At 55.4% G+C, this 27,463-nt stretch overlaps 3 protein-coding genes across 4 annotated transcripts; all 3 read right to left on the bottom strand.

Annotated features, from left to right (window-relative positions):
* Positions 1–6,190: 6,190 nt before the first annotated feature.
* SLC7A3 (solute carrier family 7 member 3) lies at positions 6,191–16,545 on the bottom strand. Of its 2 annotated transcripts, XM_084212845.1 has the most exons (13): positions 16,481–16,545; positions 15,389–15,494; positions 13,505–13,913; positions 13,154–13,312; positions 12,888–13,065; positions 12,674–12,786; positions 11,572–11,794; positions 11,254–11,393; positions 11,072–11,174; positions 10,577–10,788; positions 9,770–9,936; positions 9,384–9,492; positions 6,191–9,278 (listed from the first exon to the last, which is right to left on the bottom strand). In XM_084212845.1, exons 3-13 carry the CDS (start codon positions 13,872–13,874, stop codon positions 9,145–9,147), a joined length of 1,908 nt encoding a protein of 635 aa, XP_084068971.1. In that variant the 5' UTR covers positions 13,875–13,913; positions 15,389–15,494; positions 16,481–16,545; the 3' UTR covers positions 6,191–9,144. The 2 variants fall into 2 exon arrangements, with proteins under 2 accessions (XP_084068971.1, XP_084068970.1); XM_084212844.1 differs by lacking the exon at positions 16,481–16,545 and having other exon boundaries at positions 15,389–16,025.
* A 1,386-nt stretch (positions 16,546–17,931) lies between these two features.
* LOC311157946 (uncharacterized protein) lies at positions 17,932–21,675 on the bottom strand. Its single transcript, XM_084213024.1, has 8 exons — positions 21,081–21,675; positions 20,840–21,004; positions 20,366–20,497; positions 19,929–20,030; positions 19,295–19,395; positions 18,579–18,651; positions 18,290–18,361; positions 17,932–18,127 (listed from the first exon to the last, which is right to left on the bottom strand). Exons 1-8 carry the CDS (start codon positions 21,658–21,660, stop codon positions 18,072–18,074), a joined length of 1,281 nt encoding a protein of 426 aa, XP_084069150.1. The 5' UTR covers positions 21,661–21,675; the 3' UTR covers positions 17,932–18,071.
* Positions 21,676–21,923: 248 nt separating this feature from the next.
* On the bottom strand, positions 21,924–26,908 carry SNX12 (sorting nexin 12). The gene is made up of 4 exons (XM_084212843.1): positions 26,712–26,908; positions 25,170–25,265; positions 24,150–24,274; positions 21,924–23,690 (listed from the first exon to the last, which is right to left on the bottom strand). Exons 1-4 carry the CDS (start codon positions 26,874–26,876, stop codon positions 23,588–23,590), a joined length of 489 nt encoding a protein of 162 aa, XP_084068969.1. The 5' UTR covers positions 26,877–26,908; the 3' UTR covers positions 21,924–23,587.
* Positions 26,909–27,463: the final 555 nt, after the last annotated feature.

Raw genomic sequence — 27,463 nt, 5'->3', positions numbered from 1 at the left:
AGAGAAGGGAGATGGGGGGCATTCCTTATTAAAACATCTGTCTTCTGGAGCAGCTGCTCTGTGTACTGAAGCTGTGCTTCCCAGGAAGTGGCCGGACATCTCCTGCTGGTCGAAAGTAGAGAATAATATTTAGTTTTCCTTTGCTCCCACGTGCAGCCTTGCTTTTGCTTTATTAAACTGCCTTTATCTTGGCCCACAAATTCCATTCCCATCTTCCTTTCTCTCTGCCTTCCTCCCACTGAGGAGGGGAGTGAGAGAGCAGCTTGGTGGGTACCTGGTATCCAGGCAGGATCAGCCCACCACAGTTTGGTGCCCAGCGTGGGGCCTGAAGCAATGGCTGTTCTGTGCCAAGTGTGCTTTAGCCATAGTAGTTACTACGTTAGCAACTCCTGTTGGGTCACAGAGTGTGTTGGCTGCATTTCTTATCTCTTCACTTTGCTGGGCTTTGGGAACATGTTAGTACAAACCATGGCTCTGTGCTTTGTCCTGGCACTGATGGCCTTGCTCTGCTGGGGGAGCTGCCTTGTGGAGAGGATCCCATTTCCCACTCCCACCTGGTGTGGGTGGCTTTATTGTTCCTGCTCAACCTTATGTGAGATATTTAATATTACTAATTAACACAGTTGGCATATCATGGGGTCTGTGTAATCTGGTGTCATCCTGGTTAAGAGAAGACAATTTTTGGGTGAGTCAATACTGAAATGTACCCTGAGGCAGCTGGTCCGTGGGTGGCAGAGTGTGTGGAAGGATTTGGGCAAGTGCCTGGGCTAGTTATCACCTCCCATAGCCTGAGACTACACCTGAACAGGCAAGTAACCCTGGCAAACTGACATGCCAACTGACAAAAGGTGCCTAGCCCAGTGAAAACCAGCAGCTTCTGGTACTGTACTGGGGCTTGGCATGTGCCTGCAAAACCACAGTTCAGAGCTGTCAGAGGGCTGTGGTTAACTCAGGGACCCCAGCCATCTCTGAGAGTAACTTGATTGAGACTGGGGACAAACTCCATCTGAGGTGATAGTAGAGATAGGGGCCCAAACAAGAACTGCAGTTGCCCCAGTTGTGGAAAAAACCCAGTGGACATGGAAGTCAATGGGTCTATATCACCAGTTATTAGGGAAGGAGGGAGAAGAAGGGTTCCATCAAGAAGTTGGTCCTTGAGAAAAGAAAATGCAGGAAGGAGTCAGGGAATTCGGAGAAGAAGCAGAAACCACCCAGTCTACCCTCATCAGAACTTTGAAGATTATGGAAAGATTACAGCCATGTGGATTCCTTACTGGCTGCTCTGATGCTGCCATAACAGGGCCCAAAGTCAGCAGGAAGACAGGGAAGCCCAGCAGCTGTTCAGCTCTTGGGAACAAAATCAGAGATGTTACCATGTGCCTATGGATGTAATCAAGATACCAACTATGTCTCCATCGGCTAGCAAGGAGGAGACACCAGCTTTCCTAGGCTTTGGGGAAAGTGCATGTTCCAGGTTAATGTTGGCTTGTGAACCCTCTCCATGGAGTAACCTGGACAAATCACAGAATCACAGAGTGGGTTGGATTGGAATGGACCTTAAAGACCAGCTAGTTCCAACACCTTGTCATGGGTAGAGACACCCCTGAGGAGGAAAGTGACAGAAGTGGCTTGGTGGGCACCTTGTATCCAGCCACTCCAGCATCGAGTCCTGCAGCAATTGCAGTTTGTGTGTCAGAACCACTTTCACTATGACACAAACTGGGTGGGGGGACACATCTGTTGGTGTCTTAAAGCTGCTGTCACTTGCAAAAACGGAGATGACCACTAGGAGAGTCTCACTTTGGTTCTCTGCACTTCTGCCTTGCTGGATTTTCCTCTCCTGTTGTGCAGTAGCTCAGGGCCAATGTCAAAAAGTTGCTTATGCTCTGAATCAGGCAAGTCCTTATGTTTAATATCAGCAGTTCTAGAAAACTCAGAATTTTCCCTGTCCTGTCACCTGTCCCACAATTGGAGTAGCCTATAAAATATAACAAATGCTCAGTGATCACTTCGGAGAGGAGGGAACCAAGAACTCCCTTCCCTGTGTTTCTTCCCATTTTATGAAGAGCATAGCTAGCACTCTATAGCCTGTTCTTGTGTCCAAACAGAAGATGAGATGTAAACCATCAAAACCCTTTTTGATCTGCCCCCAAGAACCTCTCAGGTAGGGCAGGTAATTCCATAGAACAAGTTAAATTCTGTCTGTAAATTTGGTTTGTATTATGTAAACAATAGCAGCTGCTCCCTGCCCAGTAATGTGTCATGATTTTTCATGCATTATCTTGTCGAGGATGATAGAAACTGTTGCACACCTATGTGCAGACCAGGCACTTAGTTTTACACTCACATTACCCCAAAGTCTTGATAACTGAGCTGGGAGGGGTGTTACATTTAGTTTGTCAAAATGTCTCCTACCTGTTTGTTATTCAAGTCAGGTCGCTGTGCCTGTACAACTGCCACAGGTCTTGAAGGAACTGCATGTTTATTCTTCAGCAGGTTTAAAAAATGTCAGCATTGACCAGCCCACGATGCAGGCTGCCCCTGACATGCAGTGAAATGGAACAGGACATTGACTTTAAAATGGAAAAATAAGAGCAGTCATCTGTCCAGCCTTGCAAAGCACCATCAGTGTGAGGTTCTGTGTGGAGAATATGAATTAGAGATGGAATAAGTGCTTGGGTAAACACAGCAGGAAAATGGGAAAGCTTAAGGAAGACAGAGGGATGTAACACCCTTAAAACTCTATGATTAGCAAAGAAATCTCTTGTGTATGAGGTCGGGAAACCAGCACCTGTGCAGCCTTTGGTGATCCTGGTGGTGGTAGAGAAGGGGTAGTTCATCAGGAAGTGGCCACAATGATGGAAAACTTCGCATCTGCACCAAAAATGTGCCACATGCATTGCCCATGCTGCCTCTGCCATCTCCTCTCTGCACCACTCACTCACAGGCTCACTTCCACCACAGTGAGGTGTGGGTGCCATGGGGATACAGTGGTCTCATAAGAGAGACTCCTCTGAAGCTCCAGGGTGACATCCTGCTGGGTGCAGGCATCATCACAGCATGCTGGCAGCTCCAGGACAGGCTGTGAGAGGAGCCACCCTTTGCCTAGTTGCAGTGTGGACTGGGGGACAAGAGCAGGAGCCAGGGCACCAGCTGCAGCACTGGGAAGAAAGGAGAGTAAGGAAGAGAAACCATCAAGCAAGTGTTCATGCCAGACCTGCAAAGGCAAAGAGAGGTGAGCACTAAGCCTGTGTGTTTATAGAGAGCTGGCCACCTGGCACAGCTCAGGGCAAGAGGATTATTGGATGCACACAGGCTCCTCACAGCTACTGGGTCATGTGTGCTTAAGCTCACCACAGAGAACAGAAGGGTTGGGGCCTGCCTGGAGCCAGGTAAGGAGTGATAAGAATCTCACCCATCACCGGCTTTGATTTCCTGGAGCCCTTCTGGACTGTGAGGGAGCACAACACAGTGCTGCTGCAGAAATGTCAGGAGCTGATACCAGTTTGCTCTGTTACACCAATGACCCCATCTGCCTGTATCAATTCCCTAGATTCCAGGACTCAGGCCCTGCTGCTGGATTCATCCCACTCAGCAGCCACTGCAGCCCTGCCCCACCAGCAGGGAAGGGGGATCTGACAGTGCTCAGATTTACAGGAAAGATGGCACATTAACTCCTCACATTGAAGCATTTCGTGTCACAGAGCAGAGGAGACTTGCCAGCCTATTTTAATTCCCAAGCGGATCAAAATTTAATCTGCTGCTACATCTCTGCCTGCCAGGGCCTGTTCTGGCCAGGGAGCAGTGCAGGGGCAGGCTCTGCAGCTGCAGCTCTCCCTCCAGAGGCTCAGCAGCACAGCCCCCCATCTCCATCCTGCCCCCAGCCTGCATGGCCACACTCATGGCCTCTTGGAAGCCCCCCTGGAGGTGGCAGGAATCTGGTGTCCAGAGAACTGCTCTGAAGGGTCCACCAGGAAAGCCCCATGTCCCCCAAAACCAGCTGGATATGGAGTTATCCATAAGATACAAAGTTATGAATGCCATGGGATGTGGTGGAGCCAGGTGGGGAGGGAGGCTGGCAGTGACCCCCCAACAGCCCAACCCACCCACCAGCACTGCATCCCTGGCATGACCCCAGAGCTCATTGTCACCAGCCAGTGACCACAGAAAGGCCTCCCCAGCCACCTGCCTGCTCAGCATGGCTTGGGCCAGACACGGTGGGACTCAACAGGCCTCCAGCTCCCCTTTCAATCCAAGGGGGATTTGGCAACAAGGAAATCACAAATCAAGCCTGGGGAGGAAACGACTCAAGTGTCAGGGCACACCACATGCAGCTGTGTTGGGGCTGGTTCCTTCCTTCCTTCCCCAGAAGGGTGGGTCATCACAGGCCTCTCAGCAGCAAAGCCAGGCTCTGCTTTTTGCTGTCTCTCAAACCACAAAATGGCCCCTCCCAGACTGGTACAGGAGGCAAAGCCACCCTCCAGCCCCCAGCACCTGACAGGCTTCACCAGGAACATGCTTTTCTCCCAGGCTCTGTGGGATGGAGCTGGGCTGCTATCAGAGCAGGCTGCAGGGACAGCAGCTACAGCAGTGACACAGATGGTTTGTGCAGATAGCACACTGAGGCTCTGAGTGTTGTTCTGGCTGGGTGTTGTTCACCACCAGCTGGTGTGCTGAGATGTGCAGTAACCCCAGCACGGCCTGGGAAGGGCAGAGGTGCTGCCCGGCAGAGGATGTGGTGCCCTCCTTGGCAGCCCTGCTAGCCTGCAGAGAGGGAGGCAGGGACCCCCAGAGTGGGTGCAGAGCTGGGGCAGCCCCCACAGCCTGGTAGCCAAGGATGTGATGCCTGGCCCAGAGCCTGGGGGTGAACAGGGCTGCTGTAGCCATGGCTGAGTGGCACTGACTCCCCAAAGCTGCCAGGGGAGCTGCTGCTGTTTTTCCTGCTGAGCTGCCATGGTGGGAGCTGTCCCGAGCTTCTAGAATCCTGCTCCATACCCTGAACTCTGCCAGTCCCAGTGGATGCCCAGGCTGGGATGGCAGAGCTCAGTGGAATGGCCCCTGTAACCAGGCAGGGATGTGCCCATGGGCACAAACAGACCCCACAAATGTACATGGGCATGGATGTGCACACGTGTAGGGGGACACAGACACAAACAAAGGCACAGCAGCTGTAGCAGTGCCAAGCCAGGGGGTGACAGCTGCAGCTGCATCACAGGCCCATTGCCCTCTAGCCTTGGGCAGCAGCACCCAAAACTGGGTAAATGAGCACAGAGCAGACTCAGGGCTCAGCAGGGACCCTGTGCTGCCCCTGGCCAGAAGATATTCACGAGGTGGCGCGGTGAAGCAGCATGGCACACTGAGGCACCAGCCTGACTAGGAGGGCTGGCAGCTCCCAGAGTCACCTGTGCCTGGGGGCTGGAGCCTGAGGCTCTGGTAGGGCACAGCAGCCTGGGACACTGGGGCAGTGAGTGCCTGTGCTGGGGCCAGAGCAGGAGCCACAGCCCCTTCAACTGCAGGGACAGCCCTGGGGAGGGCTCCCAGCCCCAGCACAGGGGCCAAGCAGAGCGGGTGGTGCCGGTACCTCACCACTGACCATGCAGTGACCCTGCACCACTGCCAATGAACAGCAAGAGATGCCAAAACCAAGCACAGTCCATCTGCCTTAAATTAGGGGTTTTTTTGGATACTTATGTCAGATCTGATTTAGACCAGACCAAAATCTGGAAAATCATCTTCTCTCATGGATGCAGCCCAGCTTCTGGTCAGGCTTCCTCTGCAGGCCATTGCTGGCACCTCCAGGAGGTGTTGTTTCCAAGGCCTTTACTGTATCCACTGCTCTGGAACTCGGTGGCACAATCCCTCCCTGCACATGGCCTGAAAGGCAGGACCATGGCAGGCTGCTGTCCTGCCCCCCCAGGTACCAGCAGCACTGGCTGGAGCTGGTTTGAAGCGCTGCTTCACAGCTCGGGGCTCACAGTGAGCACTGGTGGCTCCACTGGCAGGCTTTGGGCAGGGATGGCACCCAGCACAGCTGGCACCAAGCACTGTTCTGCACTGGCACCAGCCTGGCACCCAGCCCAGTGGCAGGCAGGGTCCTGACAAGGGGCCCATGACCTCGGGCCATTAACAGCAGTATTAACAGGAAAAAGCACTTAAAAACATTTAATTTAATAGATTTAAAAATTCACCATAAAATTATAGAAAGGCAGATGAGGTTGGACACAAGCACAACTACACTGAGGACATCTCACTGACACTTGAGCAAGATAATTACATCAAACAGCATGGTCAGGGAAGTACCAGTTTGCTAGCAGTGAGTACCATAGTAATATGAGTCCCAGAACATGTTGCAGTAAGCAGAGCTCCAGCCATGGCTGCCACATACAAGTCTGGCACTTGCCAGGCAGGGAGGAGGTGGTGAACACAGCCTCATGGCAGATGGAATGAGTACAGCTGCACCCTCATGTGGGGCCTCCTGTGCACAGAGAAAGCAATTTTCTTGGCCGGGGGGGCTGTGCTGGTGTCACTGCCCCTCCGTGGGACTGGAGGAGGGCAGAGACCAGCCCTGGGCCACCAGCACTCCCCAGGGGAGTCCCCACCCAGCCAGGGGACTTCCCTGTGAGGAGAAGAGGCAGCACACAACCCAGCTCTGCAGTCCTGACTCTGTTTTGCCAGTAGGTAGGGTCAGAGAGACAGACACCAAATTAAGGAATATATATACCCTATAATTTCCATACTGCTCTAAGTCCTCAGTTTCCTCTAATTGTTTACCTGTCCACAGAGTTCCCAGTCATTTTCCTACACAATACACCCTGTGACTATGGTCACTCAAGCTTCACAATATCCAAATAGAGCTTGAGAACATTTCATGCTTTGGTACCACATGGATTGTCTAGTATCAGTGGAGGTAGTTGGTAAGATAATTGTTTCATAATCATCCAAACCTTAACATACAATGCAATTATCACAACAAAAAGCAAAAGGATTAGCATCAACAAAACAACACCAGGGTGAAGCACTCAGTTAAGAATTCTGGTAGCTGTAGGCACCAGTACAAAAATAATGTCCCACCATCCATGTTCTCCATCACATGATGGATTTCTGCCATGCCATGATGGACAGCAATCAAAGCCTTTTATCCATTCTCCTGGGCTTGTTTCAGCAAGCCTCAGGTCTGTGTGTTGGAACAGTACCTTTACCAGTTCACACCAATGGGAGTAGGCTGCAAGTCTTGAATCAGGGTATAGTTAGGTTCCAAAAATTGACAAGATATAACAGGAGGTAAAAAACTAAAAATCTTCATTTAAAAAATAGAAACAAAAAATAAATAACTAAAAGCCTATCATTGCAATAAAGTTACAGGTACAAATATTGGAGTGACTACAGATATCTTCAGCAACATTATCTACAAATACAAAATCACAAAAGGTTCTCATGCATCTTGTTGTACACAGTCTCACAAAGTGGACCACTGAATTTCAGATCCAGGCCAATAATTTGCTGTGGGGTATTTAGTATTACATCCAAACAAATTAGTATAGTGCATGTTATTCCAAAATGCATCCTGCTCAAAAGAATCCAAATTCAATCTAAAAGCTTCTTAGAGTCCCCTGAGTCTAGGGTTATCTCTGATGCTCCCTGGTCATGCAAAAGCACAGCACCCAAGAGAAAAGAGATTCCCCTGTTTTTTCCAAAACTGTTCAAATATCTAATTTACTTCATGCTGAGTATAATCCTCTATGAGTATCCCTCCTGACCATCAGCATCTAATTCTACCTTTCGTCTCTATGCTCCAATCTACAAATTCATCTTGGGAATCAACCTCATCAGAATTCACGGAATCCCAAATATCTCCATTTCATTTATCAGGATCCCACTGCACACCTGCCTCTGCAATCACTGCATGCATTTTCTCGTGATTCACTTGCCCCCTCCTTTCCTTATACTTAGCTACTCTAACTGCAGCCTTCTCAGCAAGTCTGGTAAATCCATCTTATCAGCAAGCAGCTTATTTTGGCATTTTAGCATTACAATTTGATTCTGCAACTCACATCTGCTGGTCCATGTTAGAGCATTTCAACAACTGTTCCTTTTGTTGGTGTTTTGTTTGATATACTGTTAACAAAATCCATCCTTGCCTTTCCAAATCCACAAGTTCTTTTCCTTTTTCAGTATGCAATTTTTGGATGCATTTAAATACATCCAGCAGTTCAACTTCTTTTAACTGACTTCCCCATTGCTCACATGGTCCTCCAGCCTTAGCCCAATTGAGGACCAGTGAACTATATGGAAGGTCTTCCCATCTGGGAATTTCATACAGGACTGATTACTTTCATTTAAATTTTAAAAGCAACAGTTTGTTCTGACCCTGCTGACTATGCTGATTTTGTTTTGCTGGTGAGTAGGGTCAGAGACACAGACACCAACTTAAGGAACAGTGGCATTTACTACGATGGAGAACTGCAAAGAATCACAAAAGGATAAGCTAAGCAAGGCATCCAACCATGAGCAAAGAACTGCAAAGGGACAAGCTGAGCAATGCTAATCACTGCTGGGAAAGAATGCCTACAGTGATTAAGGAAGATCCCTCACACCATCATCCAAGCCCAAGGGACATCAGCTCTGGGGGAAGCTGTCACAGCCGAGGACTGGAGAACCACGCCAGGAGCTGGGAACTCCTGCAGCGCCTCCTCCTCTGCAGGCCACGAGGCTCCCCCACTTTGCTGGGACAGTGGCCCGGTTTTTACACTGCTAAACAAACCAGCTGACATCATTTCTAATTTCATTTTCCTGTCAGCTTTCTCCCAAGGCCTGGCCAGGGCTCAAGGAGGATCTAAGGGAGTTGTCTTTGACCCTATACACCTTAATTAGACCAGATATGGCCATATGCTGTTTCTACATACAGAAAGGTGAACGTGTTTTGCCAATAAGTACATATAATAATACTTTGTTAATGAGTGGAAACATACAACATTTAGTTAGAATGTTCATCCTAGGTCAGCTTTGACTCAGGACCTTTTGTTCAGACCTTAATACTTCACTCTGGGACTCAGTCTCTGCAGGAGAGGGGATGGATGTACCGTCTAGATCATGATCTTGTCCCAAAGTGGCAAAGAGGTCCATGAAGCACTGGTCCCCAGGCCCTCAGACCGCAGCAGCCCCAGGGCTGAGGTCCAGTCCAGGATGGTGCACAGGTTTTTCTGCTGTGGCACAGGCTCTTTCTGCATTTTTCCCTTCCACGCTGTTCCAAATCCCATAGGCGAAGTAAATAATGAAACCTGCAGGACAGTTTCCATAATGAAATGTGCAATGGTGGGTTGGCAGCACTAACAAACCCCCAGGAGAGACCTGTGGGCCCTGCCTGCTCACCACAGGACACCTACCCACAACCATGCAGACGGCAAACCGCGCCCAGGTGCCCGCACTCAGCTGGACCATCAGCAGGATGTTAATGAAGGTGCTGAAGATTGGCACAAGTGGCAGGAAAGGTACCTGCAAGGGACAAGAATTGCTGTGTCAGCTGTGCTTGAGGGACCAGGCTGGGCTCCAGGATGCTACTGGCCAATGGAAGGACCTCCCCCCTGCCACAGCCCAGAGCACCCAGGCACCTCCACACTGAGGACTGCACCTCAGAGGGACACGTTTCAGGGTGTCTTTCACTCCCTTTCCTGGTGACTGCCTGGCAGCAAGCCCTGGCAGACCCCACAATGCCCAGATCCTGATGGAGTCCAGGGGATGCAGACACCAAGATGCAGGGGGCTGCACTCACTTTGAAGTTTAATCGTGCATTGCTCTGCGGCTGCCTCCAAATGATGATGGTGAAAATGAGCAGAGCCACGAGGAGCAGCACCAGAGCCACAACACAGCCCACATTGGCATCCTTCAGCGCAGCCACATTGAGGGTCAGGACCGCACAGATGACTGTGATCAGTGCAGCTGCAAGATAAGAGGTAGTCAGGGGACTGAGTGGCACATGGCCTCCATGAGGCCCTGAGCCTCACTCACAGCTGTGCTAAGGCACCCACTCCTCATGGTCGGGTCCAGCACGCACTGTCTCTTAACACCCACCCCAAAGCCTTACAAAAGTGCTTTGCTAGAGGCACTTCCCAGACCAGCAAGCTGCAGGGAGCCTGTGCTTGGCTGGGCTTGGACCCAGCTCTGACGCTCACCCAGACCTGGCTGAGCCACCCCATTCTGGCTGTACAATGGAGCCATTGATAGACAGATCAAACCCTGCTGGCTGAGCCCAAGCACTCTCAAGGGGCTGGGGACTGCCCTTGCTGGTGGCCACAGTGGGTCAGACTCATCACAGGATCTCCCATAACCACCTGCACATCCCTGACTTAGCACCCACGTCCTCCATCAATGCCTGTGCACCCCAAACCACAGCTGTACCCTGCACATGGCACCCTGATTAGGGTTCAGCACCTGCTGGCACTGCCAACAGCCACTGGAAATCCGGCCCCTCTCCTCTGCCTGGCATGCTTTCCATCCCTTCCCAGCTCTACAGAGACATGCCAAAACACTCCAGCCCCTGGCAGGAGGGGACACCAGCCACCAGTTCCCACTGACTCACCAATGACCGCGACACAGACATAGACAATGCGCCCCGAGAGCACAGTGGGGGTGTCTCCAGGCGGGTTGAAAAGCATGGCCAGGGACAAGGTCTCTTTGTGCTGGGCACTGGCAGCAGTGATGGTTGGGTTCATCATCACTCTCTCCTCCTCGTTCCCATTCAGCTCCAGCATTTCCACGGCCTTCGGGGAGTTCGGCTGTCTAGGCTGGTACCTGAGCAGGTAAGACAAGCTTGCAGCAGAGCCCAAGCAACTTCCTAGCCCAAGGGAACAGTGGGCAGCACCTTCATATCCCTGCTGCTCCGGCAGTGGCCCCACGACAGCCACTCCAAGGATATGCCCAGAGTCACACACAGGCTCTGGTCAGCAGCCTCCATCTTGGGGGCTTGACACTTCCCCAGGATGCATGCCCCTGGAAAAGAGCTGTGGCTACAAGCCCCCAGGACGATGTGAGGAACATCCACCCTGGGCACCGCCCAACACGAGGAGTCACGCACCGGAGGATGAGCACGCACACCGCCACCAGGGAGTAGGCCAGCAGCGTGCCGATCGACATGAGGTCCACCAGGTCCTTCAGGTCAAGCAGGAGGGCAAACACTGCTGCAATGAGGACAGGCAGCATGAGCACAGCTCCAGACCACCACAGGGCTGGGTGTGAGGAGGGGGCCAGGAGCCTTACCTGCGAAGAACCCCGAGACAAAGGTGGCGATCAGAGGGGTCTTTCTGCCACTGTGCATCCGGGAGAGGAACTTGAAGAGCAGCCCGTCCTCTGCCATGGCATGGATCACTCGGGGCATGGGAAACATGGAGCCTAGCAAGCTGTCGTGGAGAGAGATTAGGCAAGCTGCCCACATCTACCACCCAGAATGGGAAGGGACCAGCTCTGTGCCAAGAGCAGGACAGCAACTGGACAGAGGAAATCCCCAGCCCAGCCAGGTTAATGCTGTCGGTCCCTGTGCTGTGCCCCAAGCAGTGCCAGGAATAGAGCCAGTCCTACCTGGTGGAGAGGGCACAGAGTGAGCCAACGGCAACGGCGTAGCGGGCAGGCTCCCAACCAACCGCCTTGAAGGCCTCAGGCAGAGGGCTGCTCTTGTTCAGGAGGAAGTAGGGCACCATGAGAGTCAGGGATGCAGAAACCCCGAAATAAGCCACAAAGCAGATGAGGAGGGACACAATGATGCCAATGGGAATCGAGCGCTGCGGGTTCCTGGCTTCCTCCCCTGTCCAGACACAAGAGGCCACATGTGCCCCACTCCACTGCACAGCATGGGGCAAGTACCCCCAGGGGATGAGCCAGAGTAGGGACTTTCCATGGGAGCACAGGACTGGGGAGCAGCAAGCAGGGGCTGTTGGAGAGGAGGAGTCCCTGGCCATGCTGCTGCTGCACTGGCAGAAGGAATGGAGCTGCCTGGCAGCCTGGGCTTGCAGCCACCCCTTGGCCATGCCAGCCCTTCTCCCTCCCCCACCATCAGCTCCCTCTCCCTACAGAGCCTGTTGAATGGAGATCCTCCTTGAATGCGTGCTCAGCTTTGCAAAGGTGTGCTGCACCAGGCTCCCAGCAAGGGGCTCGGCAGCAGGAAAGGAGGAGACTGCTGGGCAGCCCCTGGAGGCAGGGCGGCACAGGCAAGGTCAGGCGGAACAGCCTGTACCAGCTACCCACTAAGTAGATTTCTGGGGTAATGAGAGGAAATTAAGAGAGCTGCCTGTGCTCCAGGAAGCAGCAGTTTTGCATGAACCCAGTCATTTGGAAAAAGGCTGCCTGAGGCTGGGAAATAACTAGGAGGCACCAGCAATTCTCAGCACTGTTGCAGGCTCGGCTCAGCAGTCGAAAGGCTCCCCGCTGCTCTGGGAGTTGGCTGTGCAAGCAGGGTGCAGCCCTGCTCCCACCATGTGGTGTAATGAGCCACTTTTCCTGGGGCAGGGCAGGCTCTGAGCCCTTTTGTCTGGCCCAGCTGAAGACACAGACTCCACAGGGAAACCTCCCAGGAGCGGTGAGACCAGCTGTTTTCCCACACCATGCAGCATCCTCCCCCTCAGCTCCCAACCAGCTGCTGGCTGTGCAGGGGAAATGCCCACGCCACCCTCACCCAAGGCAGTACCTGTGGTGGCAATGCAGTCAAAGCCCACAAAGGCATAGAAACAGGTGGCAGCGCCAGTCAGCATCCCTTCCAGTCCAAAGGGGAAAAACCCACCAGAGCCAAAAGCTTTTTTCCTGGAAGAAATGCAGGAGAGCAGCTGCCGTGAGGTGCAGGGACAGCAGGACCTGTGCCTGCCCAATGCCAGATCCCAGCCTGGCACAGTTGCTCTACTTACATGTCATCCGGTGGGTCTAGCAGCGAGCAGTTGACACAGTTCTCCTCTGAAAGCTGCCAGTTCTTGATGTCTCCCTTGATGAAGCCAGCAATGATGACAAAGCTCAGCACCAACAGGTTCACCGCTGTGAAGATTTTGTTCACGAGGGCAGATTCACTGACACCAAAAGCCAGCAGTACTGTGGGGACAGAAGAGGTGAGTGAGGACCCATCAGACTCCCGTGCCATCACCCGTGGTACCATGGAGCCACTCTCCTGAATACCCACCAGTAAGCAGCAAAATCAGGATCAAAGCAAAGAAGTCTGGATGCTCGGCCAGCACTCCTGGCACGTGCATTGGGATGTTGGTGGCGAAGAAGGTGGAGATGTGGTTGCCAATGATGTTGTCAAATGTTGCACTCCAGGCTCGAGCCACACTAGCCATGCCTGGTTGATGGCAAATCTGTGCATTAGTCTGAGCCCAGGGCAGACTGGCACCAGCCACCCACACCTGAGCACCCACCTCCCTGCTGATCCCACCCCATACCCTGCCCCCACTGCACATGCTGCCCCCAGAAGCCCCCCACACTGCCAGCAGGGTGCTGGAAGGAGCCCCACACATGCTGCCTGGCCTCGTACCTATCACATAGGAGAGAATGAGGTTCCACCCGGCTATGAAAGCCCAGATCTCGCCAACAGTAACGTAGCTGTAGAGGTAGGCAGAGCCAGCCTTGGGGACACGGGCCCCAAACTCTGCATAGCAGAGTCCAGCCAGTACCGATGAGAAAGCAGCCACCAGGAAGCAGAGGACGATGGAGGGACCAGCCATCTCCTTGGCTACCTCCCCGGCCAGCACATACACACCAGCCCCGAGTGTGCTGCCCACCCCCAGGGATACGAGGTCCAGCGTGGAGAGGCAGCGAGCAAAATGTGTGTCATCGGAGCTCAGGTCCACCATGCGCCGGCGGATCAGCTTCTTCCCAAAACCCGTCATTTTTTCCCGCAACATCTTGTCTTCTCCTCAGTGAAGCTCAGCTGGTGAAAAGCCCTGCAAGAAAAGGGAAATGTGAAGCTCAGTGTCCTTCAGGCAGCAGGACTGGAACTGCAAGAGGCAGGGTAGGCAATGATGCCACAGGAGCATGCTCCCAGCTCTCATTGGCACCACACCCTGCCACACTGATTGGCCAGAAACCGTGGTGGGGCACCCTCCAAGGCACTGTGGGGCTACACACACCCTTGCACCACACAGTGAGTCAGGGATGAACCCAGTCAGCCCATGCTGGGAAGTGCTCATTGCTCAAGCCCTGTGTGGTCTCAGCCATAGAGCTCATAGGCACATCCCAAAGCTTGCCCACTGCTTCCCAGGCTTGGCAGCCTGGAGATCCTTCAAACCAAACTTGACTGCTGGTACATTTCTCCAGCCTGGCACATGGCTGTGCACAGCTGCAATGATGTGGAGACAATTCCTCCAGCACAGGATTTAGCAGGCTGGGCTGACTCACTGAATGCAGCCATTCCTTTGTTGCTTTTGGCATCTGCAACACATTCTCTACAGGGATGCATAAGCAGACAGACACACAGCATGGGTTCCAAGTGCAAGTCCCTTGCCTGCTAACAGTGTTTGCGAAGGAGTCTGGAAGCTCTACAGGCTGTAATCACCCCGAATGTGTGACATCCCCACTCCTCTTGCTCACAGCAGCCACGTATCCCCAAAAGCTCTGAAGACAAGCAACCTGTGATGCAGGCATCCAGCACAGAGGAGCTGCAAGGAAAGTGGTTCCCAATGCCCATGGCCACAGCTGGCACCCCTGCCCACACTGAACCACCCAGCCACCAGTGTATTCTCCCTGCTAGCTTCTCCCTTCATGGGGGAAGTGAAAACACTCCATCCACGTGCCCAGGACCGCATGCCACCACATGTATCAGCCTAAGCACACAAGGATAACTTTGTAACAATTTTCATAGAGGATTATCAGGATCACAGCGGCAGCCACCAACTCGGCTGTTTCCCCACAACCAGCAAACTATCCTGCTTCTTGATAAACCTCCTCCCGAGCTAGCACGTGGTGTCACATTCAGCCTTTACCCCAAGCGCAACAAGTGCCCCAGCACTAGCACCCTCCTCCAACACTACCTGGACAACTCTAGCTGCCTTCCCCAGCGCTGCTCAATTGTTCCAAGTATCTCCAGCACCTGGACTCGAGATCCACATGGGTCAGGCGGCAGCAGGAGCCTCCCGCTGCATCCCGGTGCCTACCGCAGCCCGGTAGCGACTATCGCATCCCGTCGCAGATGTGGGAAGCTCGGGACCACCGCCTCGGCCCCCGCGGGGGCATCTGCGTCCCCGAGGAGTGCCAGACAGGCTCCGTCCCGCCGCGGAGCCCGGCGCTGCCGCGGTACGGCAGAACCCGAGCGCAGCCCCGCGGCAGGAGTGGCCACGCGCGGGCTGGCGGAGCTGATGCAAGACCGGCACCGGTTGCGCCAAGCCGCTCCCGGTCCGGCGGCAGCGCCCGCCACACTCACCTGCGGCTCGGCTCGGCTCGCCCCCGTGCGATCCCCTTTAGGTGAATTCCGTTCCGTTTCGCGCCGCGGCCGAGAGTAGAGTGGGACGAGTTCTGCCCGTGGTTGACTGGTATAAAAGGGAGGCGGGAACCGCGTCCATCAGCTCTCACCTAAGCCCCAGGGAAGAGGCGGAGGGGCAGGGCCGAACCGAACTTCCTCCCAGCCCCTCCCGCGCTTCCCGCGCCTCGCTTCCCGCGCTCGTTTTCGAAAATGTAATTCCCGTGACAAGTGGCACCGGGGCGAGGCACGGCTCCGCCGGCGGGAGTGCGGCTGCTGCGGGCAAGAGAGCAGGGCAAGACACCTTCCTCCCTCGGGAAACGCCACGGAGGGAGCGGCTGAGGTTCCCCCGAGTCCAGCTGTGCCATGAGAACGGAGCCTGCCCCGTCCTTGCCCCGCCGCGGCGGGGAGCGAGGCGAGGAGGAGAGGCCAGCCCGCTGCAGGGGCAGCGAGCGGAGCTCCGCCCGCGGCTTGTGCGGCGACTCTCCCCGACCTCCGTCTGCACCGCTACACCCCTCAGTTCTGGGAGCAACAGGCACTACGTGATGGGAAACGCCACTCCTGGGAGAACTGCTCGGCAGCCAGGAGCGAGGCAGGGACCAGCACCGTCCTCTGTGCAGCACTCAGGCTGGGACCCGGCCGTCAGCGGGCCGCGCCTGATGCAATACAGGGCTTGTGTGTCGTGAGCGCGCATTCAAGGCGGCAGCTCAGAGACTTAAGCCAGCCCCTCGCCAGCATCATCGGCAAAGCCCTGCTCCGGCATTGCCGCTATCGAGGCAAAAAGCTTTTCAGTTTCGAGCAGAGCAGGGCAGGCGGGAGCGCTAGGCGGCTGCCTCTGCCTCCCCCGCATCCTGCGGGCGGAGAAAACGCCGGGGGTATGCGGTGACGGAAATACCAGCTCATGCTTCTGACTGAAAGTGACGCAAGCGCTGTCTGTCCCCGCTTCTGAGAATCGAGGAACTGCAGTTCAGCACCCCTGACCCCATGACGAAGTAAGGTCACTACTCAGGGACTTCCCATTCATTCCAAGCCGGTGAGCTGTAGGCAAGGACCCACCTGGGAAGCACCATCGCCGAGAATGTTCTCAGACAGGATAGGCAGCACCACGGGCAGAGCAGGACTCCAAGCAGGGTCACCCTGTCCCAGACAAGCAGACATTGGGTACCCAGAACAGTGAGAGGGCAGATTACATTATTTCCCTATTACCAGAAACCTTCTTGCAACATCAGGCATTGGGAGGCAGTTTCCAGAAAAGAGCATTATCAGGACATCACGTCTCCAGCTCCCAAACCTCACATGCAGCTCCACACATGCCTTCCCAGTGTCCCATCCTCACCTGCCAGTCTTACTGCTCCCCACTCCCATCATTCAGGGCCCTGATCCAGCAGCACAGGCCAAGGGCTGGGAGCAGGCAGAGGCACGGAACAAGCCAAGTGCATGTCTCAACAGGAGCAGCAGGAAGGCAAATAGTGGCAAGGCACACATAGCCAGCATCAAAGGAGTGTAGGAGATGGCTCCAGCCCATAAAGGGAGCCAGAAGCCCTGTAGAAACAGATCCACATCAGTCCCTGGATGCCCCCACCACCTTCCACAAATGAAACATTAGAGTATTTCAGATTGGAAGGGACCCATAAGGACCATCGAGTCCAGTTTCACCCACGAGTTCCTCTCTGTTTGCAAATAGCAGGGCACTTTTTCTAGTCAACTCCCTTCATACCTGCACCAAGAAGTTATCTTCACTATGCATGTACAGGGAACACAGCATGTTAGGGCTCTCTGCTGCAGATTGTGCCAGCACTGGAGCTGCCCCAGCAACCAAGTGCTAAGCAGGAGCGGGAGACAGCCAACACAGCTTCCCTGTGCAGTCGCCCCTGCACACAGTCCAGCCCCAGGAAGGGGTGTGGGCTACCTGTGAATGAGCATTCCAAGGCAGCCAGGAACACCAGCCAGGAATAACAGGAGCAGGAGCAGGCCAGCCTTCCCAGCCCAACCTCAGGGCACTGCCAGCACCAGACTCTCCAGTGCCTCACCCACACACAAGGCAGTGCAAGAAGGCGCCTGCATCAACCGACCACAGAGAGAAGGCAGCAGAGCAGGGCCCCCAGCACAAGCATCCAGAAACAGTGAGGGACTGGACTGAGCCCCAAGTGCTGCTTCCCACCACGTGGCCACAGTCACTGATAATAAAGCAGTAATAAATAGGCAAAGCCTGCAGAAGTCTAATGTGCCATCAGCCAGCATTGGCTTTTCCCACATCCAATGTGAAGGTGGTCTAAGGAAGAAACCTGCCCATACAGCTGCCTACCACCACCACACATCCAAGCATCCCACATGGAAGGAACAGTTTTGTCCAGAATGCTTCCCCAGAGCCACACTGTACCTCCATTCACCAGCACCCAGCTCCTCCTTGTAACAGACCTCAAATCTCTGGCTGAGCAAAACCAGCTGTAGCCAAGAACAGACCTGCCCTGTTAGCCCAGGGCACTGCCTCTACCCAAGCAGACAGCAAGCACCACTGCAAAAGACACCTTTATTTTACATACAAGGAGTAAAAAAAAAAAATTAATTCAAGAGCTCCACATATGTCACTGGCCCAGGAGCTCACACAGCTGGACAATGGCTGTTGTCTGTCCCCATGTCCCAGCTGTCAGTCTCTCCCCAGGTCACCACTGTCAAACACTGCTGCATCTTTCAGACATATTCCTGGGAAGCAACATCAAAGCAGTAATGCTTCTGGCACTCAGCAGCTGAGCCCTAAGAAAGCCCATAAGCTCTATCCCTCCCACCTCACATCCCTCAAGGGATCACTGGAGCATCCCTGCAGCCTGCCCAGAAGCAAGGGCTCACCATAGTGAGGGAACATACCTGCTGCTCTGAGCTGAGCCTGCAAGGAGGAGATTGTCTGCTGATAGACTTCACACTGGGCAGTCTTGTCAGCTGCAGACAGGAGGCAAGAAGGTGTGTGCTCAGTCCATCCTAAATACCTCACACCCAGACTCTCTAGGGCAGCAGCTGAGATCCTGCTCTACCCCCTAAACACAAATCCAGCCCCATTCCCATGGAGCTGCAGGCCCTGGGCTCCAGGTACAAGCACAGGGGATGTCACCTGCACTGCAGGTGTCCTGCAGTCCTCAGAACAGCCAGCTCCACGTACCAAGCTCACCCTTCACTCGTTCCAGCTCTTTCTTCACAAGCTCCAGTTCCTGGGACAGCTGATCACCTGCAGACTGGCAAGAGCAGGGTGCAAGTGTGATGCAGGGAGTTTCACCCCCCCACACCACAACAGAGCCACAGCCCATCCTCTGGAGGAGCACTGCAGCCCATCCAACACTCCAAGCTCAACCTCCTGGGGGCCACAGCCAGGGCACATACATCACAGGAGCGGTGCCTGGCAAAGGGAGCTGCTGTAGTGAGCATCTGCCAGCACCCATGGGAAACAAGAATGTCTTTGGCTGGCTGCAGCCACAGAGTGAAGGGCCCTAAAACTGCTGGAAAATGCATAAACTTATTTTGCAGGTAGATTTCCTAACCTGGAGATTCATCATGCAGGCTCTGCACACCCCATCCTGGGGTCAAGTCCTACATGTCAGGACATATAAAAGTGACAACACAAGCCACATGAAGTTTGCAGGTTTCAAAAAGCCCTTAGAAAATCTAGCTGGACAGATGCCTTCAGTCCCCTGAGCACAGAGAGCTTGTAAAGCCAGGCAAAAAATGCTCTTGTGTAAACCCTAGAGAAAGGCTGAAACAGCTCAAGTGCCAGCCAGAAATTGGAAGGTTCAAGTCCCATCATCTCCGACCTCTGGCATAGCTGGCCCAAGCCAGAGACTGAACAGTGCTCCATGGTGATAGGACACAGCTGGGTCTTACCTGCTCAGCAGGGACTGCATCTTCACACCCTGAAGTCAGGCCAAGGGCCAACTCACTGGACAAAGAGGACTCAACACACTCCCATGTCTGGTTATTTCTACCTGTGAAGAGAGGTGTCAGCACTAGAAACCTGCCATCCTCAGCTGCTCTTTAACCTGGCCACAGAGCTGCTCCAGATCAGGGAAAGACAGAACCTGTCCAAGAGAGCCAAGGGTCTCCCAGCACTTCCAGCCCAACAGCTGCTGCTGGCTTGGCCTGTATGGGTGCTGCTGGGAGAAAGTGCTCCTGCATGGCCTGGCTCCCAGCAGCTCTGGGCTCCTGCTGGGAGTCTGCTCTCACAGTGAGGGCAGGCAGCTGCCCAGGCAGGGTGGGACAGGGATGTCGAAGCAGAGTGGGGCTAGAGCCTCCTCGCCTCCCTTCCCTCTGCAGGGCTCAGGACTGCAGGCTTCCCAGCTGCAGTTCCTGGGAAGGCAGCACTCCCTGCCTGCAGCACAGGCTGGAGCACCCTCAGCCAGGGCCACACCTGGTCAGCCAGGGCCCATCTGGGGAGCAGCGCCGCCCAACAAGCAGCTGCCCATGTTTCTCCACACTCCCCCCAACACAAGGCAAGAATCTACACCTCCATACTGCTCACCTGCTCCCAAGACAATGCTTGCTGCAACCAGCTTTTCTTTGCGCTCATCGTTTTCCTTCAGCTCTCGGGTTCTATTGCACACCAGCTCCTCTGCAGTTGATTCTGAATTGAGACCCAGGAAAGGAAAATAGAGAGCATCAACCCCTGCTAAGAGACTGACCACAGCCACTCCCTCTCCTATGAACGAGCCTCAAGCACCAGATTTGTTCAGATTCTTTGCTGGATGCCTCTGCAGCAAAAGAGGGAAAGGACTTCACCCAGCCTTGCTTGCTCTGCACTTTACCTCCCCTCCTCTGAGTCCAAGCACATGCAGTAACCCCCAGGCCGTTCCCCAGGATGAGCTTGGACCCTGCAGCCAAGACTTGGACGTTCTTCCCATGGCAGCAGTGCCCCTCTCCCACAACTCTGCAGCCTCTGAGGCTTCTGCCAAGACTCACCTTTATTGAGGCAAAACTGCTTGGACGAAATCACTTTTTCCAGAGGCCGCAGTGAGAAGCGGGAAGCCGCAGCAGGAATTCCTGTAGAAAGCTTTGAGGAGGACTGTTTACAACTCCCAACCTTGGCAGTAGCTGTAGTGAACAGTAAACACAGAGGCCGCTATTCCCAAGCAGCTCCATTGCACCTTCTTCAGGCAGCCCGGGGCTCAGCCGGGCTGCCTGCCCGAGGCGCACAGGCACCAGTACCCTGTGACCCCACAGCACCACAGGGTGAAGGCTTCAAACTCAACAGGCTGCGAGCCCACACTGGCGGGAGGGCAGGCAGTGTTAACACACCCTCGGGGTACGAGACTATTTCCTAGGCTCCTACCTGTGCCGCCCCCATGGACTCCCCACTCCCGGTGCCCTGTCCCCAGCCAGGCTGCAACCCAAGCCCTTCCCCTTCTCCCTTCTAGATGCAGCACCCGAACCTACGTGCTTCCCTGCTTCGCGCGAGGCAACTGGCAGGTGTAGAATTACTTTTCATCCCTCTGTCCCGGGGAGCGAGTTTGGGAAGGCTGGAAGGCTGTGCCTGCTGCGAAGCCCCGCTGGCACGTTGAAGCCTGGACCTGGCAGGCGAAGCCAGCTTCAGCCTGGTCCCTGGGGGAGAGAGAGGGTTCTGCAGCGCCGGGCGGGCGGTGGCCGTGCCGGGGCTCCCCGCCGTGACCCCGCTTACCTGGGGGCCGCAGGAGCCGCGTTTCCCAGGCGCCGCGCCCCGTGCCGGCCGCGGGGAGCTGCAGCCCCAGCGACGCCCGTGTGCGGAGGAGAGCGAGCCTGGCGCGGCCGCGGCCCGGGGAGCGGGCAGGGGTGCCGGGGCCGCCGCCGGAGAGCTGTCCGGGACTGCGCCGCGGCCGCCGGGACACAGCGGGCGGGCGAGCGGGGCGGGCGCCAGGGCCACCCCCGGCCGCGGGCTGCGGGGGGCACACGGGCTTCCCTGGGGCCGGGGCCGGGCCAGGGGCAGCAGAGGCCTCGCAGTCGCCCGCGCTCGAGTCTAGGACCCGCCCGTGGCTCGGTAAAGGCAGCGGCGTGGAGGTGGCGGGTCCGGGGGGCTTGGGCTGCAGCCCGCTGAGCTCCCCCGGGCCCGGCGAGGGCTCCGCGGCCGCCCCGAGGCGCAGGCGGGCGGCGATGGCGCGACACTCTTCCTCGAAGAAGCTGAGGTAAAGCGGGGTGGACGGCGAGCGCTGCACCGGGACGTGCTGCAGCAGGTCAGGGCAGCCCGGCGAGCCGGGGCCGGCCTGCGGCTCCGGCAGCCACATCGCGCCTCGGAACGGCCGGGGAGGACCAGCAAAAAGCGGAGAGCCCCGCCCGCCTCCGCGCTGCGCCGGCCCCGCCCGTACCCGCTCTGTTCCGGCCGTTCTCCCGCCCCGCCCGTGTCCGTCTATCCCCGGCGGCTCCCCCGCCCCGCCCCGCCGGTGCCCGCTCTGTCCCGGCAGCTCTCCCGCCCCCTCGCTGGTGACCGCTCTCTCCCGGCGGTTCCCCCGTCCCGGTAGCCCCCAGGACCAGGCAGACAATTGGCTTCACAGTGGTTTAATGCGAACGGCACCGGGACGTTACACTGGACAGGGTGCAGACAGCTGGATGGATGGCAGCCCCGCGCAGGCCAGGGGAAGGAGCCGCCCCAAGCGCGACTGGCGGCAGCAGGAGACGGGGACCGAGCCCTTCCGAAGCCACGGCCGCCTCCACCGGCACCGGGCTCCGCCCTGCCCCACGGCCCTTTCCAGGCCGAGCCAGCACCCGGAGCAGCTCCCTCGCGCTTTCAGCGACTTCTCCCCAAGAGCCACCTCTCGCCCAGCAGTACCAGTTCCTCACCAGAAAACAGAGGGGATGTTGGGAAGGCCTCGGGGAACGTGCCTGGCAGGAACAGGAGGGCATCCACTCTGGGCCTGTGCTCCAAGAAAGGCTCAACTGTGCCACAACAAAGTGACCAAGCACTTTTAAACCAGCAAGCCTTGACCTGAGGAGTCCCCGAGTTGAGGCCCAACCTCATTCATCACAGCTGTGGCAGCTGGGGGAGCCTCCAAAGGACACTTGTGCTGCAGCAAGTCACAGCCTCATTGTCCCCTCAAGCTCTGAACACTTCCCTGGCCAGTCGAATGTTCTCACTTCCACACAAGTGACTGCCTAGTGCACTGCAGAACAGGGGAGAACACATAAAGAGCCACTGCCACTTCTCCTGCTTTGTAAGCAATGTCTAACCTAGGACTGATGGCCCATTTTCTGCTGTCCTTTTCTGGAGGTGGCCTCACTCCAGGCCCCACTGCTGGGCTCCTCCAGTGGCAACCATCACTGCTCCCATCAGCCTTCTCTTGCTCCTCCTCAGCCAGACAGTCTGCTCCTCCCAGCAGCTGGGGCCCAGGATAAGGTCACTAGGCTCAGCCGAGCAGAGTGCTGCAGGCAACACCAGCCCAGCAGCCCATGCTACATCTGGCTGTGGTGTTTCTTAAATTCTGGGCCAATCCATCACAGCACATGTGGCTACAGCCCAGACTATCCCATCTTCCACATGCCAAATGGCCCACAAAGAGCATCATGAGAGCACATGGGATGGAAACCCCTCGAGCTGCCAGCAGCACCTTAGAAAGGAGGGGACACAAATACACCAAATAGGTCTGTAATTCAGGAGGCTGATAGCGGGGTTTGAGTAGGTGTTGGGTCTCAGCACTTCCAGACAGTGAAGAATGGGGGTTTCATGCAGGGTGAATGGGGTGGATGACAGACTGACACACCCAGGCACCTACTCACTGGTTTGGGTAAACCTTACTAAAACTCTAATACCTGATATAATCACTGACCAACATGACAACTGCTATTCTTCAAAGTCTCCTGCAGAGATGCTTGGGGCTGCACAGACAAGGGAGTGAAGGTCATCTCTTATCTTCCTGTACAGGGAGAGAGAGGCAGCTCCTACACCAGAATGCCATTAGCAAGTTCCTGCTCCACACCTATCCACATCTGCCCCTAGACGTGGGACAACACATTCACTTGCATAAATCTTCACATCTTTAGGCCACGACCACAGCCCAGTAGAACAAACTGCTGCCAGTTACAAAAGAGGAAAATACTGAACAAACTGGGAGGTTCAAGAGAGGAAAAGCTGGTTCAGAGAAGACAGATTTAGTGTAAAAATAAATGTCATTTTTGCAGGAGGGAGGGTGGAATGGAGGAAGACAGTGCCAGGTGCTCCTACTGGCGCACTTTCCCTGGGACGTAATTCCTATCAATAGTCTCCTCTTGCAGGAACATATGTAAGCAGCGCTCGTTCTGTGCCAGTGGGTGTCCAGCAATTCTGGAAGAAAATCAGATGTGGAGGTTAGCACAGCTGCCTCCAAGACCCCCACACCTCTGATGTGTGCAGGAGGGAGTCAGGCAGCCAGCTCAGCACACCTGCACCGCGCTCAGCCCAAGGTCACGCATGGCTCTGCAACAGGACCAGTAAGAGGTGCTTGAGCACAGGCTGTTCCCTTCCAGGCCATGCCCTGAACCAACAGTACCATGCTGGTGGGTCCCTGTAGCACAGCTGTTCTGCTAATACTCACTATGCTCTCAGGAGAGAGCACAAAGCACAAGCCCCACTTAGGGCAGGACTTGCTCCAGTTCCAGTTTCATTACGTGGCTGCAGGCACCACCCTCCAGCACTGGCACCTGCCAGAAGCAGGTCAAGACTCAAGACTCTCTCACAAGTCAACCCACGGCCCAGCAAGAGCTAAAAAGGCAGTACACAGCAAAGCCAGGACATGAAACTTACTTGTTAATAAACTGTTCTAGGCCCTGTCTCCGCTCCTCGATGAAAGACTCCTCAAAGATGCCTTCATCTCCTCGGAAGGGAAGCTGTCTTTTCAAAGCTTTTCCAGGCAGTGGTGGCACTACAATCTGAAAGCACAGAACCACCCCATGAGCAGAACAGCCACCTGGCAAGCAGATATCCTTTGCTGTTTGATGCTCATCTCCAGTGCCACCACATGGATAGAGCAGAAGGTGCCCGCTGTCAGAGACTGGCTAAGTTTCACGTCTTAAAACATTTTGGGATGCTTGGCAAATGCCGGCGTGTACGTTTGGTGGGAGGGGCAGATCAGGACTTGTGAAGGCGAGACAGTGAAAGGCTCCACCCCCCAGCCCAGGGCCAACAGCCCAGGCCGGGCAGAGCTGTTCATCAATCACACACTGTGGGTGGTGCTAGCCCAGCCCCTAAGTGACCAGAAACTCCCCCTTGGGAGGGGGCCACAAAAGCCCTGGGGGCTTAAAAGCTCCCATGAGGCACTTATCCGGACCCTGCATTCTCCTGGAGCTTCCATCTCATCCATGCTGGAACCCCAGGAGTTGGTATATATGTATGTTTTTCTGTACCTTTTCTGTCTCTCTCTCTCTTCTCCTTCTAATCATCTTTTCATAGAACTTTTTTGGGTAACATAGCAACTTAAGGTCTTAAAGGTTTCTAAGTTAAATAGGATATGTTTATGCTAAGTTAATAGTAAATTAATGCTAAGTAATGTTATAATAAGTGTTTTATAAGTGTATTTACTCCTTTGCCAAAATTCCTTATTTTTGCCAGTGAACTTTTGTGCATTTGTGACCTCTTCAGAATATCTGGTTGGGATTTCTCCTTGTACCAAACTAGAGTAAAGGAATCTCAGTTTAACCCCTGAATTTGAGTACCTGGGGTGCAACATCCACCACCACAGCCCCAGTTGTGGGAATCTCAAGATTATTGCTGCAACTGTTCCCATGTCCTGGCTTAAGGAATAGGGGGGTCTGAGCCAGGCCTCACCTTACTGTCTCGTTCCAGCTCATTCTTCAGCCACTCAAAGTCGCTGTATCGTCTCCTCACACACGACTCCTTCAATTTGAAGATGGGGAGGTTTGTCTGTAATGAAGCAAAGCAGTTTATTTCCAGGTTGCTCTAGAAGCCACAAATGTAACCAAAACCTGAAGCTGCAGTGAGAAAAATCAAACCTCCTGAGGATGCATGATGGGAATACTCAACTTCCTTATTCAGGACAGCACAAACACCAAAATCCTTCAGATCCAAGCAAGCCTGTCTACTCAGTGCCAGCCATTCCCTCTCCCCGAGTGACTATTTCTGGAACACGCCCCCTTCCTAGGGGCACACACTGGAACCAGTGCTGACAATATGACTGTCAGGAGAATGATTTCCCCCCCCAAGTTTACTCCATTTTGAAGTGATTCACAAGAGAGTTTCACAGCAGCCTGCAGAGCAAAAGAACATCTGACCTGACACTGGCATCTCCATGGAAGAACTAACTGAGGAAATCGTGCCCCAGTAACTGTTCAAGGCTAGACCTTATCTACAGTCTTCTCCCAAAACAGAGCACCTACCCTAACAGGCTTTTCACGCCCATCTTGTGTCACTGGAGAACGGTGCAGCAATTCCTCACCTTTCTCCCCTGCTGCTGGAGTCCAACACATGACAGCTGCATTAACTTTACCTTTACCCCATCAACACAGTCTGAATCATTCCAGGAACTGAGGTAACAAAACCTTCTGATGGACAGCACTCAGATATTACTGCAACACAATTAACTGTGTTCTTATGAGGCCTGTGAAATAAACCCAGCTGCTTTCAGAGCATCTCTGCTGGTTTCAGTGGGACTAAGAGGTTCCCATTGCCACCTGCAGGCTGATGGGAGCCAAGCACCAGAGCAGAAAAAAGCAAACACCAATTCTTCTGAAAGGCAGAGGAGACTGAGCAGTTCAATCACACTATAAGCAAAAGTCAAACCAGCACCACAACACATGCTAAAGGGACCTTTTTTTAGGGGAAGCTCCGTTTTACTTTTCCCATCTATCAGACGCAGAGCTGCGAAGGGGTGCCCAGTTCAGCTCGTTTAAGGCCCAATGAAGGGAACCCTGCTCAGCCTGCTATGCACACTCCTAGGCCACGGACTCTTGATAAAGCAGCCAGCATGCAGTGTGAGCAGTCCCACGTTACTGCCACCCAGCTCTCCTCCCCTGCCTGAGATAAGCAGCTACGTGCAGCCATGCCGTGCTCAGCAGCCACCCAGCGGGGCTCTCGAGCTGCTGAGGCAGCACCTCCCTGTCCGTGTGCGCACCAGCCCCCGCTGGATGCCGAGCGAGCCCATCAGCTCTGACCTTGAGCCCCGCAGGCGCGCTGCTCGCCCCAGCCCGGGGCATCGCCTCCTCCGCCCCCCGGCCGCTCAGCAGCGGCACCGCTCCGGCCCTACCCGGCCGCCGTCCCTCGGCCACCGCGTCCCGAGCGCTGCCGCCCCTCCCCGGGCCGCACACCCGCACACGGGGCAGCCCAGCCCCGCAGGCCCGACGGGGGCCGCACCCGCATGCGGAGCTCGTAGCTGGTGTATCTGGCGCGGCCCATGCCCACGGTCTGCGGGTTGAAGATGTCGATCTCGAGGAAGTTGCTGGGCGGCCCGTACGCGTCCGTGAGGTCCTGCGGCTTCGCGTTGAGGCGCCGGGTGTCCGCCACCGCCGCCTCCGACATGGTGGTGGTGGTGCCGCCGCCCCGCCCGGCCCGGCCCGCCCCGCCCGCTACCGCAGCCCGCCCCGCCCGCGCATAGCCGCACGGAGCCCGCCCGCCGCCTACATAAACCGGCAGCTATCCAGGGTTCGGGGCCCTGAGCCGCCACCCCATCCGCACACCGCAGCACGGCGCTCGCACAGCGCCTGCATAAAGCGGTAGTTATCCAGGGTTCGGGGCCGCTCAGCCACGGCCGTGACAGCGCCGCCGCGCGGCCACCCCCTGCATAAACGCAGCATATATTCAGCCCGCGGGGCTGGCTCGGCCGGCCCCGGAACCTGCATGGCAGGCTTGCGCCCCGCGTTGCTCCGCGGCGCCTGAGCTGTCCCGGCTGGGCCCCCAAGGGACAAGGCAGAGCCCGAAGCTGAGGCGGCCGCGCTGAGCGTCCGGCTGGAAACCGGGACGCGGGGCCAAGAAATGTTCACAGGGACTGCGCCATACAGCGTCTGGAGTGTTGCCAGCCCCGGACGCTGTACAGCGCGGCGAGCGCACGGCCCCGGAACATGGTTGCCGCGACTCTGACGGGCAGATCGGGACGCAGACCCATCACG

Source organism: Fringilla coelebs (genome assembly GCF_963513975.1).
Source record: "Fringilla coelebs genome assembly, chromosome: 11".
Lineage (NCBI taxonomy): Eukaryota > Metazoa > Chordata > Aves > Passeriformes > Fringillidae > Fringilla > Fringilla coelebs.
The sequence above is the reverse complement of the archived record's forward strand: the minus strand, read 5'-3'. Positions and strand labels throughout refer to the sequence as shown.

Bases quoted from the DNA above. Each gene is read 5' to 3' on its own strand.
- SLC7A3 (XM_084212845.1), bottom strand. From the start codon at position 13,874: ATGTTGCGGGAAAAAATGACGGGTTTTGGGAAGAAGCTGATCCGCCGG. The intron at 11,795-12,673 runs GTACTGCCTTGG...GTGTCTGGACAG, and splicing joins TGACTGCATTGCCACCACAG to GGGAGGAAGCCAGGAACCCG. The intron at 9,493-9,769 runs GTGAGTGCAGCC...TGTCCCTTGCAG, and splicing joins ATGCACGATTAAACTTCAAA to GTACCTTTCCTGCCACTTGT.
- LOC311157946 (XM_084213024.1), bottom strand. From the start codon at position 21,660: ATGTGGCTGCCGGAGCCGCAGGCCGGCCCCGGCTCGCCGGGCTGCCCT. The intron at 21,005-21,080 runs GTAAGCGGGGTC...TCTCTCCCCCAG, and splicing joins GCGGCTCCTGCGGCCCCCAG to GGACCAGGCTGAAGCTGGCT. The intron at 18,128-18,289 runs GTATGTTCCCTC...GTTGCTTCCCAG, and splicing joins GGCTCAGCTCAGAGCAGCAG to GAATATGTCTGAAAGATGCA.
- SNX12 (XM_084212843.1), bottom strand. From the start codon at position 26,876: ATGTCGGAGGCGGCGGTGGCGGACACCCGGCGCCTCAACGCGAAGCCG. The intron at 25,266-26,711 runs GTGCGGCCCCCG...GCTTCATTACAG, and splicing joins GCTACGAGCTCCGCATGCGG to ACAAACCTCCCCATCTTCAA. The intron at 23,691-24,149 runs GTAAGTTTCATG...ATTTTCTTCCAG, and splicing joins CTAGAACAGTTTATTAACAA to AATTGCTGGACACCCACTGG.